The following is a 13,399-nucleotide window of genomic DNA, read 5'->3' on the forward strand; positions in this document are numbered from 1 at the left end:
TCTTGATAGAAATGCCTTCAATATTTCTCCATTGCTAAAGTTCTTACTTGAGGATATCTCTATCTCTATCTCTGCTGATATTGATATAAATACACATATTTACATAAATATACTAATGTATGTTCATGTATGTTGTATGTGTATGTATATAATCCTAGAAGCAGGTATCCCTCAATTGCTACTTCTTGAGTATTTTTATTAGAAATATGGGTTGGATTTTGTTAACGGCCTTTTTAAGAGATAATCATATAATTTTTATTCTTTTGTCTATTAAAATACTGAAATATTATAATGGGTTTCCAGATATTAAACCATTCTTGCATTTATAGATTCAATCCAACATGGTCATGATTGATTTTTTTCTTAATAAGGTGTTGGACTCTGTTAACTGAGGCCATCCGTAGTACTCTTTGTGCTATCTTTATTAGGTTAAGCATTAATATGCTAGCAGTATGTAATTCTTAAATATAAAACTACATTTGTTAAAATTGATGATTGAAGTTTAATTAAAATCTCTAATCTTTAAAAAAAAAGCTCCTCACCTCATCATTCTTTTCCTTTTCCTTTATGACATTGAGGAAGAAAAATGTAACTTTGAATTGCTAGAGAAATGTTTCTTTCTTGGAATCAAAAACACTGGTCAGGTCAGAACAACCATAGATTTATTTAAATCTAGAAAGCAAAGGTTTCTGTAATAGTCTCACTTTTCATTATGTTTAGAGTAAAATCCCAAACTTCTTGCCCATGCCTATCTTGCCAGCCTCATCATATTAACTGCATCTTCTCAACTTTAATCACATTGGCATTTCTGTTCCTTAAACATACCAAAGGTCCTTTGCATGCATTTTTCTATCCCTGTGTTAATATTAGTGAGTTTTTTGTTAACCTAATATTTGTCAGTAAGTGTTTTTAATAATTAATTTCATCATTTTTAACTCCTTAACTGAAACATTCCACTCTGGCAATTCTAGTTAACTAGTTTGATTTTGTTTTTAAAAAATAACCATTAATACTTGGTATCTTTATATAATTACTTAAAACAAGAATGATTTAGGGCAACAGATAGTCACTTAAATGATCTTTAGATATTTCTTTTATTTAAAAAAGACTTTACATACATTTTTGGTCTTATTTTTATTGTTAGCAATTTGTGAACAATACCTCTTTCTCACAAGTTATACCCATGAGTTTCACAAAGTCCTCCATAGTGGTACTAATTAATAGTGATTGGCACTTTTTAACATATAATCACTACAAATTATCAAAATTTGGGTATCATAAAGTGACTTAAGCATTTCAAAATTGCTTTTTTCTTTTTTAAAGACTTTATTTTTAATTTTGATTTCTCCCCCCTTGCGGCTTGCCTGCTGTCTGCTCTCTGTGTCCATTCGCTACACATTCTTCTGTGTCTGCTGGTCTCCCTTTGTTGCATCATCTTGCTGCACCAGCTCTCCGAGGGCATGGCCTGTCAGCTCTCCGCGGATGCAGTTTGTCAGCTTTCCGCAGGTGCATGCCAGCTTGCCTCCACAAGGAGGCCCTGGGATGCGAACCCAGGCCTCCCATATGATAGAAGGTAGCCCGATTGATTGAGCTACAGCCAATTCCCCATAATTGCTATTTAACATTGCCACTCCTACTTAGCAGTCTAAAATGAAATTTGACTGAGGACATAAGGCTCTCCATCTATTTACATAATTCTCAAATTTCCATCATTCCCTTCTTTTCTTCAGCTATTCTGAATTATTTGCACTTCCTTGTAATATAATATCCTATTTTCTGCCTCTCACTTTTCACATGCTAGCCTTCCTGCTTTACTTAGCTGTATCACAATTGTTAGTTTTCCCTTTTCTTAAAATTTGCTGCCCTTAAGAGGGTTGTCTCACACCTGTTTCTAAGCAATCCACCTGGTTATTGTTTCTCAGTGTTTCTTACTCGTTTTAGCTGCTTCCAGTGGGACACCACTCGGTATGCAGCTATTGGACACCATCCCATTGATAGAATACTTCTGCCACAGCTAGGTCATCAGTTGAGATGTGGTTGGGTGCAAGCCACAGTTCCTTTATTTCCCCATTCCTTTATTTCTCATAGTAACACTATTCGTATTTTTCTGTCTGCAACTGAATACCTTATTGAAATTGAACACTTTTGGACAGTTTTTAAAAAGAAAGGTCCATGATCAAGTCATGGAAGGTCATTAGGCTAAAGATCCAGCTGAAACTGTTCAATCACCATTGTTTGTAAGGACTAGATTAAGTTATTGTATTATAGCTATTGGCTATCCTGCTTATAAATGGAATGGGTTTTTTGTTTGTTTATTGATTTTTTCTATTACATACCTCACTCTCACTTGTCATTAGTTGTTATAGCCCTCCACAAGCCTGCCAACATTGTTGAATTTAAATGGCCTTTCATGGTCTTCTGTCAATCTGGCATATATCTATCATAAATTATACCCCAATAATTGACTTTACTGTTTTGCTTTCCTGGCACCTGTCATTTAGTTAGTATTTAATAAATGATAAATGAGTCACCAATAAAGGAAATTAGGATCTGTTATTTCTAAAATTTGCTTTTTACTTCAGTAATTCCTTAATAATTAGACTTAAGTTTTCATAGATTACTTTCTGGTGATTAAAGTATGGTGCTTGCAGTTAAAGTTTCTTTTCATTTCAAATTGTTTGGATTGTATGCACCTTAGTTAGGGAAGAAGGATCAGAGAGCTGCTGAGACCCAGCTCACAATTAGCATTCCCTCTCACCATTAGAGCTGCACTGTGTACAGTCTCCTGTTTTGGAGAGGTAAGGAAGAAACTGAGATAAAAGGGTATGTGCTGAGAGGTAGTCCCTTCTCATCTCATAAATGGCAAACAGTAGAGTGCTATTTGTTGTATCATGGATTTAACCCTGTGCTTATTCTGGTGAAGAGTTAAAGTCTTCTCATATACAGAAAGCCTCTTTGGCAGTGTAGTTTCTGTTTAAAAGTAGGAAACCAAAGTTAGCAAGGAATGAGAGAAAATTATGCAGAGAAAGCATATTTTATTTTTCTCAATATGTATATTTATGCAAGAAGTACAGGAAATTCGTGAAGTTTTTTTTTTTTTTAATTTCTCTCCCCTCCCCCGTCCCCCAGTTGTCTGTTCTCTGTGTCCATTTGCTGCATGTTCTTTGTCCACTTCTGTTGTTGTCAGCGGCATGGTAATCTGTGTTTTTTGTTGCGTCATCTTGCTGCGTCAGCTCTCCGTGTGTGCGGTGCCATTCTTGGGCAGGCTGCACTTTCTTTCGCGCTGGATGGCTCTCCTTACTGGGCACACTCTTTGTGTGTGGGGTTCCCCTACGTGGGGGCACCCCTGCGTGGCAGGGCTCTCCTTGCATGCATCAGCACTGTGCATGGGCCAGGTCCCCACGGGTCAAGGAGGCCCGGGGTTTGAACTGCAGACCTCCCATGTGGTAGATGGATGCCCTAACCACTGGGCCAAATCTGCTTCCTTGTGAAATATTTTTAAACTTATTTGTTCTACTTCACATAAAGCTTCTGTGTAAGAGGATTTAAAAATCAATGCCCACATTCATATCTAAGGTGTCTGGACCAATGTTGTTGCTCTATCATATATATTTTTTGGATATATTAGTACATGGATCTTTTGAAGAAGAAGAAGTAACTGTCAACAAAAGTTTGTTTTCTTTGTATAAAGAGAAATTAATGAAATGCCTGTTTGATCAAATGTCATATGATTTGATTTATAGAAATTTCAAGAAATTGCTGAAAAAAATATGGAAAAATCGAATCTTATTGAGAAGTCACGTGAACAATTGCTTCTTGAAAATTCATACTTCAAAAATGTGTTATCACAGACTCAAAGAGAGCAAAGATCATTGCTGGCAGCTTGTGCATTGATGGCTGGTGCTTTATATCCCCTCTATAGCCGATCATGTGTCTTATCTACACAGAGGGATTTTCTCCAGGAGCAGGTCAACACCTTTGAGTTGTTCAAATTGGAAATTAGAACTCTAGCTCAGGCTTTGTCAACTGTAGAGGAAAAGAAGCAAGAGGAAACCAAGATGAAGAAAAAACCATTCAAAGGATTGATACGCATATTCCGGAAAGGTGTTATTGCAATTTTGGCAGTAAACAGGCTCAAAATTTTGGGCCAGTCATGTGTCTCTCTTTTTACCTGGATGGAGAGTTTCAAAGAAGGTATAGGCATGCTCGTGTGTACAGGAGAGCCCAAGGAAAAGGATAAATTTCCAAGTAAGATAATTTATGTTTTTTAAAAATCATGTAATATAATCTTGTATGTATATAGATAGATGAGTATGGATAAATGTAAATTTATGTATAAGTGAGGTCTTGATATTTTTGTTGTAAACAGATGAAAATATAATGAAAGCAAATATTTAATTTCAACTTTATCTAGCTTTATTATATTTGAGTTCTCCTTTCAGAGCAGAGTGAAATATAGAGTTATACAGCGATTTTTTTCATTTTTCAATCTGAACACGCTGTCCTATTTAATATTTATTATAAATATAATTTATTTTACTTTCCATGAATCAGTATAAAATGATGAAAGTAAAAATTTGCTGAAGAATTGATTAAAAATGTGGCAAATGTAAATTTTCCTGAAAATATTTTTTGAATGGTTGACTATTCTGAGGAAACAATTAATTCAATTTTTAATTTTTATAAAGCAGACTATTTAGTGTAATATAAATTAGAACTGAAGAAAATGTATTTCCTTTTTTGGTATTATTTAACAAAAAGCCGTGTGTGGAGTAGGTTGATCAAATCTAACATTTATTCTAGATTTTTTTGCATTAGGAAAGGTCTGTGTACAAGTGCTATTAAACAGCTGAACATTGCTAATAATTTTAAATGGGATCTTAAATATTTTGTAGCATTTATTAATGGATTTTTGCTGCTTGCAGAACATCAAAAAGAGCAGTTACGTTGTTTACAGGCCCTTAGTTGGCTCACCAGTCCTGACCTTCTTGCTTCAATAATCAGTTCTATGGTTGAGTTACAGGAAGTCATCAGTAAAACAGGTATGAGTCCTTATTTTATGTTCTTGCAAAATATGCTTAAAAGCAAATGTCCAGAAATACTTTATGGTACAAATTCTTATAAACTATATGGAATGGAAATATATTTGTTCTTATCTGTGATTTATTGAAGTGTGCAGAGAGATTATTAACTGTATATTTCATTAATGTAAATATTTGTCCAAAACAAAAAAAAACAATTTAATGAGAAGAGTAGCTAATTTTAAATTTTTGCATATCTGTTTAATATCTGGCCTATCTAGAAGAAAAGCTAGATTCTTATATCTGCTTCTGCATTCAATCTGATATGATACTTTGTTTCGGTTGAAGTATATGAAGAAACTCTAGCCTCACACAGATATGTAGTTGGATAAAGGAAGAGTATTTTTGAGGTAATTAGATAGTCTCAAAGAAGTCAATATGCTTCTTTGATACTACACCAAAATTTAACAAGTAGTTATTTTTTTAAAGGTTATTTATAAATGTAAGATGTGAAATATCAATGAATATTTCAAACTCTGTTACATTAAAATCCATTGGTCTATCTTGAATTTGATTGGATCTTTCTCTAATGCAATATTTTATAATATTACTCTTCGGTCATATATAAAATACTGATTCACTGAATTAAACATATCTTTCAAATTTTAATACATTTCTTTATACATTATTGACAAAATCCTATCTGTTAATTTTACCACCAATTTCATCAGAAAAAATCTTTTTAAGTATTGGGAAGCTGTCAGGTTCATAATAATGGATGTTGGTTTTTGAAAATTTGATTTTTCACTGGGAAGGTCGAATTTTCTCATAGCCAACAAACATTATAAGTTGTTTTCTTTGATGTGACAGACTCATTTCATCAAAAAAAAAATGCCTCCTAGATGCTAAATCTGAATAATAATTTGTTTATATAACATTCTATCAAATGTCTTTCAAATGTTGTTCCAGTGACTAGTAAAGCTCATAACTCCATCACAATTGCTTTTACTTGACATAACCTTTGTACTTTCAGTATGTATCAGAAGATTATCCATATTACCTTTTCTTTTTCATTTTTTTTATTATAGCAGTTGTAGGTTAATGTAAATTTTGATGGTAATTTTCTCTTTATGGGGAAACTAAATGACATTTCTCAGTGACTATATTCACCTTTTTTTTCCCACTTGTCATTCGATTTTCCTTATGGAAAGCTCATCATTAGCTTTGTAATTCGGTAATACTGTTAGAATTCTTCCAAATGTTTTAGCCTTCCTTCATTTCTACTTTTGGCTCTAAATTTCAGAGATTTGATTGATAACTGAGTCCTTAGATATTTTTTTTATCTCATTTGTTAATTTTTTTTTTTTTTTACATTCTAATTATTTTAGAGTTACTTTTAGCAGTCTGCTCCTTTCCACCCTGTGTAGAACTTCCTAAAATAAGCAGTTTCCAAAGGCCTAAATTTCAAATTTATTTTTTCATGACTCATCTTAGATCACATACATATGAACAGTTCAAAGAAAAATAGTTTCTCTACTCTGGAAGAAATGTTGACATACATTATTTACTGTATATTGCCATTGAACTATGATCATGCAGACACATTAGTAGTAAAAATAGTATAATGGACTTGTTAAAACTTGCCTGTTTAATGAAATGTTGTAAGCATTAGTGAAAAGATAATTTGGGCTGCAATTTAATTCTTTAAAATCCTTTCCTATGTAAATATTAATCTTTTATTGTGATTTCAAATACTGTCCAGACCTAGGCTCTTGTGGTAGGAAACTTATGATTCAAAGATTATTTTTAGTTTGTAGCCATTGATGTTGATAAACAATATGGGTATTTAATATATTGACAAAACCTCAACATAATGTCAAGTCTGATATAAAAGTCTTTAAATTAAATGTATTTTGAGAATTTTTATAACTTCATGACTAAACTATAACATTCTTGAAAGAGCTTAATAAAAGCGTTTTGCATTTAATTTAATTAACAGATGATTTGTATTGATCATGTTCTTTGTAAGTATGTAGGTACTTATTAATAAAAGTAGATTTTTTTTAAGCTAAAATCTTATTTATTTTTATTAATTTACTTAGGATATTTTCCCCTTATAATTATGCTGTATATAATTTAGGAGATAAAAAATGTTACGTGGTCTGGCCATCTAGGAAATTTGCACCGGAGTTATAGAGCAAGAATAACAACTCATGAACAGCTTTGGGCAGAATTTAACTAAGTATTGGATGAGGAGGTGGAAGCTTTAAATATAATAAGAATCCATGGAAGATGCAGCTCAATGTGGCCTTATGGGTATGGGGAATGCTTCAGGAAAGAGCTAGTGACTTAGCTGGGCCTAGGTGATAGTAAGTTTGAGAGGGGAGATGGCATTTCAAATAAAGGGCATGACTTAAGAAGATATACAGAGGTGGGGATAAGCATAGACTGGGAAGAACAGACATTAAAGAGATGAGAATGGAAATCCAGGCCTAGCAGACCTGGCTTATACATAGTGATAAATTAAAGGTATTTTCTATTATAACCACATTAAAGAATAGTGGGAGAAAATATGACTCATTGGCATGGGGTCAGATTATAGAGGTTTTATAAAACCAGGCAGGGATCTCCCTTGTATACATTCTCAAAAAATAGCCTGTTGCAACATGTCTTAAGTTAAAAGATCGACTTAACAATGGTTATTAAGCACCGATAAAAATATGTGAAGGTAGAACCTATCAATATAAGGTAGACCAAGAATGGTGTCTTTAAGTGTTTGCCTACCTCCAGTAGCAGAACTTCCGTCAGTGTTAGAACCTGATTGTGCCTCTAAACACTTGAGGGAATAGCAAGTTCAGGGAAATTTATTTTTAGGGAAGGCTTTAAATGTTTGTAGACCAAGGAACACTAGGGAAGTGGAAGTGACTAAAGTTGCTTAAAGGGAGAGAATAATTCATATATCAGAGTCCCAAAGAGTGTTGGAAGGGATATGGTCCAAACAGGTAGAAACTGAGTATTATAAGATTAGTACAAAATGATTAATGTGGGTCTTCTGCAGAGATGTATAACTTGACTAGCTGGGCTTATTGAATTCAAACATGATGAGGGGTTAATATATTTTCTTTTCCAGGTAGTGTGCTTATTTATTTATTTATCTTTTTGGCTCCCTTGTTTGCTCATTATTTGTTTATTGTCTGCTTGCTGTTTTTGCTCTTTGTCTTTTTCTTTAGGAAGTCCTGAGAACTGAACCTGGGACTTCCCATGTGGGAGGCAGACACTCAACTGCTTGAGCCATTGAGTTTTTATTTTTACATGTATCTTTGTAGTAGGAATTTTAGATGTTTTAGTTAAAATTGAAAACATTTGAGGCAGTTAAAGTATATGAGCAATTATCAACAGATAATAATGAGAGTAGTGCATGTAAAGCAAACACAGCTTAAATAGTCATGTTGAATTAATAATTTGTGTACGAATAAACTAAACAGGTAAATATTGTATAGTAGAAAGAGCGTTAATTTCATACAAAACAGATCTGATTTTGTATTCAACTCTACTAGTTATTTATTGAGTGACCATGGTCAGCTTGCTTAACTTTATTGGACCTCAGATTCCCCATCCTGAAAAGTGAAGTGTAGTGGCTTGGAGCTATATACTCCCAAAAAACATGTTCTTAAACTTAATCCATTCCTATGGGTATGAATCCTTGTAATGAGGACCTTTTGATGAGGTTACTTCAACTAAGGTGTGGCTCAGCTTAATCAGGCTGGGTCTTAATCCTATAACTGAAGGCCTTTTAGGGAAGGTCAGAGAGAAAGAGAAAGACACAGGGAACAGCCAGAATCTGGAAGTCAGTGGAACTTTGAAGAGAAAGGAGAAGCTAGGAGAGGTTGCCATGTGCATTGTTGTATGACAGAAAAGCGAAGGACAAGGAATGTTGGCATCCAGCCCCAGAATGCCAAAGTCTTCTGGGAGAAAGTTCTACCTGGATGATTTTGGACTTCTCCTAGCCTTGAAACCATGAGGCAATAAATTCTTATTGTTTAACACAACCTACTACATAGTATTTACTTTAGAAGTCAGGAAACTAGAACAATTTTTGATACTAGAAAGTAGGGTGCTACTATTGCAAATACCTAAAATGTAATGGTTTTGGAATTGGATAATAGAGACTGGAAGAATTGTGAGGTGCTTGATTGAAAACATTTAGATTGCTTTGAAGAAACTTTTGGTAGAACTATGGATGCTAAAAGTACATCTGCTGAGGCCTTAAAGGACATAGTGGAGGTATTGTTGGAAATTGGAAGAAAGGCGATCCTTATTTTGAAGTGGCAGAGAACTTGGTGAAATTGAGTTCTGATGTCAAATGGAAGGTAGAGCTAGAACTTGAAAGTGATGAATTTGGTTATTTAACTGGAGATATTTCAAAAGATAAATGTGGAAGATGCCGCCTGGTTTCTTCTTGCAGCTAATAGGGAAAAGAAAGAGGAAATTGATAAACTGAGAACTGAACTCCTAAGCATAAAGATACCAGAAATTGATGGTTTGGAAAATTCTGAGCCTATTGAAATAGTGTGCTCTAAGCCCAGAGTCAGAAGGGGCTCTGTCAGGGACCTTCCTGAACTTCTAGAAAGCAAGTCCCTACAAAATAGGACTCCATTTGAGAGATAACTGAATATGAGTTTAGTCAGCCATTTCAGTGGAAGGTAGAACTGGAAATGCAGTTATGCACGAAGGATCTGTAGAAAGTTCTGTTGTCTGATGGTTTGGACCCTTGTGAATTGCATGCAAAGCCAACATGATTTTTGCAAAATTTTTATGAGCAGAATCACTGCCAGTCTGAACTGAAAAGGACAGGGAAGGGATGAATTGAAGGAAGAATTACTTCAAGGACAGAGTCATAGAAGCTGAAGAGATCTCCCTGGGCCAAGAGAGTGAGCCACCCATATGTGTGGAAATGGCAGGTTCACCCCTGCATTTGGAAGGGGTGGGCCATCTGCTCTAGTTCTTGGAGGGGCGAACCTTGTGCCCCATTGTTCAGGGAGAGTGCTGCTCCCTCAGTGTTCAGAGATGGTGGGAACTGTGCTTTGTGTTCACAGAGAGCCTGGCCACCACCCCAGTGTTCAGAGAGGGTAGGGTCTGTGCCCTGGCATTTTCAGAAATGCTTGGAAAGGGTGGGGCCTTTGCCCCAATGTTTGGAGAGAGCATGATCACTGCTCAGGTGCTTGGAAGGGATGGGACTGCTGTTCTTTTAGGCCCAGAGGGCAAAACATCAATTCATCAATGACTATCAGACCTTGAAATCTAATGGAGTTTGCCCTGTTATGTTTTGGAATTGTTTGGGACCCATGACCCCTGTTTTCTTCTTAATTTCTCCCTTCTGGAATGGGAATGCTTATCTTATGCATATCCTTCCATTGTCTATTGGAAGCAGATAACTTATTTTCTAGATTTCATAGGCTCACAAAAAAGGGTTGTGTCCCAGAGCAGAGCGACACATAATTGATTTCGATGATACTTTTAATTCAGTAACTTTTAGTGTTACTGAAATGGTTTAAGGCCTTGGGATGTTGTGATGGAATAAATGTATTTTGCATTTGAAAGAACAAGCTTTGTTAGGGTCCAGAGGGCGAACCGTGGTGACTTTGAGTTATGGTCTCCAGAAAAACATGTTCTTAAACTTTATTTATTCCTGTGGGTGTGTACCCATTGTAAGCAGGTTCTTTCAATGAGATTACTTCAGTTAGACTATGGTTTAGCTGAATCAGGCTGGGTCTTAATCCTGTTTTGGAAGGCCTTATAAGGGAAGGCCACAAAGAGACAGAAAGACAGGGAGAACAGCCAGAAGCTGGAAGTCAGTGGAACCTGGAAGAGGAAGGAGAAGCCTGGGAGGCTGCCAAGTGCATTATCATGTGACAAAAAAAGCCAAGGACCAAGGCATGTTGGCACCCAGCCCCAGAATGCCACAGTCTTCTGGAAAAAATACCACCTTGATGATGCCTTGATTTTGGAGTTCTCCTGTTCTCAAAACCATGAGTCAATAAATTCTCATTGTTTAAGACAACCCATTTCATGATATTTACTTTAGCAGTCAGGACACTAAAATATGAAGGATACATACTATCTGGGAGAGAGAATTTACTCTTAAACATGTTTGATTGCAATTGATTATAGATTAAGAACTTAGACTCTGGTTTGAGTCTGGGCTTCGTTGCTTACTAATTGTGTGGTCAATATCAGCCTCAATATCCTCATCAGTATAATTGTGCCAATAAAAGGTCCTAGCTCCTAGAAATAAGAAAGAAATGTTACCTGCTTTGCCAAGCTCCTTGTATAAGTGAATGCCTAATAAGTGTTATTTTATGTGTTTTTTTTTTGTTGTTGTTGTTTACTGATGTCTTAGTGGAAATAGGATATTATCATTTAAACTTTTCACAAAATTAGAAGTTCAATAATGGTAGCTTGAATTCACTGCTTAGAAAATGAGAAAGGTGGTTGTCCCTGCTACCTTCTTAAACTTTGACAGTATATTGATAGGCAGAAGGCAAAGATCCCAGTTTCCATGTTGCTTCTGTAAATACTGGACAGGTGGCAACTTTCTTGCTTTCATTAGAGTGTTTGCCCACTTGAGATAAATTACTTCTTCCAGGTATCCAAATGGTGTGCCTGCAAGAGATCATTTACCTCAAACAGGGGAGAATGCTACCTCTGCTGAAGGGCTGGTTCATCAATCATTGTGGGAGTGGACTAAAAAAACCCCTTAGATTCCTGAAAGTTTTGATATGACTAGCACAGAGTGAATTTCTCAGATTAGGAACAAATGTGCAGATTTGCTTCGAAATACCTATGAACACATAGAGAAGGAGATGGATATGAGTAGAGTGAACATACGTTTTGTTACATAATTCCTCTCTAATTGAATCTTAATTTTCTAGAAGATAGATAACCCAAATGTGCCCCTGCTGATATTTACTACTTAGGACCCTTTTTTCATTGTATAGTTCGAGTTTTCTTTCTAGAGGCCATGGCAACCATTTCTGGCAAAACCCATAAGGCTAAGTTGTATTTAGTTGAATATTGAGGTTTCATACTTAGAAAGTTCGAAGCAGTTAGTAAAGATATTTGTATTAATAAGATTTCATAGTTTTTTTCATAGTTTTAAGATTTTATTGAATCTTAATTTTTTTAGATTTATTTACTCTATCCCACTCCCCACATTATTTGCACTTGCTGTCTGCTCAGTGTCCACTCATTGTGTGCTTTCTGTATCTGTTCCTCTTCTCTTTACGAGGCACTGGGAACTAAACCTGGGACCTCCCATGTGGGAGAGAGGTGCTCAATTGCTCGAACCACCTCAGTTCCCTGCTTTGTTGTATCTCTCATTGTCTTTCCTTTTTGTGTCTCTTTGTTGTATCATCTTGTTGTATTAGCTCACCATGTCTGCCTGTTGTGCCAGCTCAGTGTCTTGCTTGTCTTCTCCAGGAGGCACCAGGAACCAAACCTGGGACCTCCCATGTGGTAGGTTGGAGCTCAATCGCTTGAGCCACTTCTGCTTCCCTTTACTGAATTTCTTTTTTAAGATGTATTTATTTATTATTTCTCATTTCCCCTACCCCGTTGTCTCCTCTATATGTCCATTCTCTGTATGTTCTTCTGTGTCTGCTTGTCTTCTCTTTAGGCGACACTGGAAACTGATCCTAGGAGCTTCTGGAGTGGGAGAGAGGTGCTCAATCTCTTGTACCACCTCAGCTCCCTGGTCTCCTGTATCTCTTATTGTCTCTTCTCTCTGTCTCTTTTTGTTGCATCATCTTGCTGTGCCAGCTTTCTGCTCGGGCCAGCTTGTAGTATGGTCTAGCACTCCTGCGAGAACCAGCACTCTACTTGGGCCAGCTCACTGCACTGGTCAACTTGCCTTTACCAGGAGGCCCTGGGAATCAAACCCTGGACCTCCCATATGGTAGACAGGAACCCAATCGCTTGAGCCACATCTGCTTCCCTTTATCGAATCTTTAGATTGAATAAAATAAAAAACCACCAAGAGTCTTGATACTTCAAGTTTGTTCCATGAACCAGTAGCATTGGCATCAACTGGGATTGTTAGAAATGCAGAATTTCAGATCTCAACACATCTCTACTCAATCAGAATCTACATTTTAACAAGATCCTCAGACAATTCATATGCACAATGAATTTTGAGAAGTGGTGACTTAGAAGATTTTGTTACTTCCATAACTTCAGTCATATCTGGAATTAAAACAAGTGCACACTAACCATGCATCGTTTCTCTTACTTCAGGTACTAATATCTATTTTGGAGAGCCAGATTTAACTCATTGATTTTTCTTTTATTTTGTGATTCTCTTTATTATTACTGTTATTTTT

General features: G+C 35.8%; 1 protein-coding gene across 5 annotated transcripts in view; it reads left to right on the forward strand.

Annotated features, from left to right (window-relative positions):
* CCDC171 (coiled-coil domain containing 171) overlaps positions 1–13,399 on the forward strand; it is a 549,802-nt gene that overhangs the window by 277,064 nt on the left and 259,339 nt on the right. For all 5 annotated transcript variants that reach the window (XM_058301890.2, XM_058301891.2, XM_071216746.1 and 2 more), the window contains 2 exons: positions 3,744–4,248; positions 4,926–5,042. In XM_058301890.2, the coding sequence (XP_058157873.1) occupies positions 3,744–4,248; positions 4,926–5,042 (622 nt within the window). The remainder of the gene's footprint in view (positions 1–3,743; positions 4,249–4,925; positions 5,043–13,399) is intronic.

The sequence above is a fragment of the Dasypus novemcinctus genome, chromosome 8 (genome assembly GCF_030445035.2).
Source record: "Dasypus novemcinctus isolate mDasNov1 chromosome 8, mDasNov1.1.hap2, whole genome shotgun sequence".
NCBI lineage: Eukaryota > Metazoa > Chordata > Mammalia > Cingulata > Dasypodidae > Dasypus > Dasypus novemcinctus.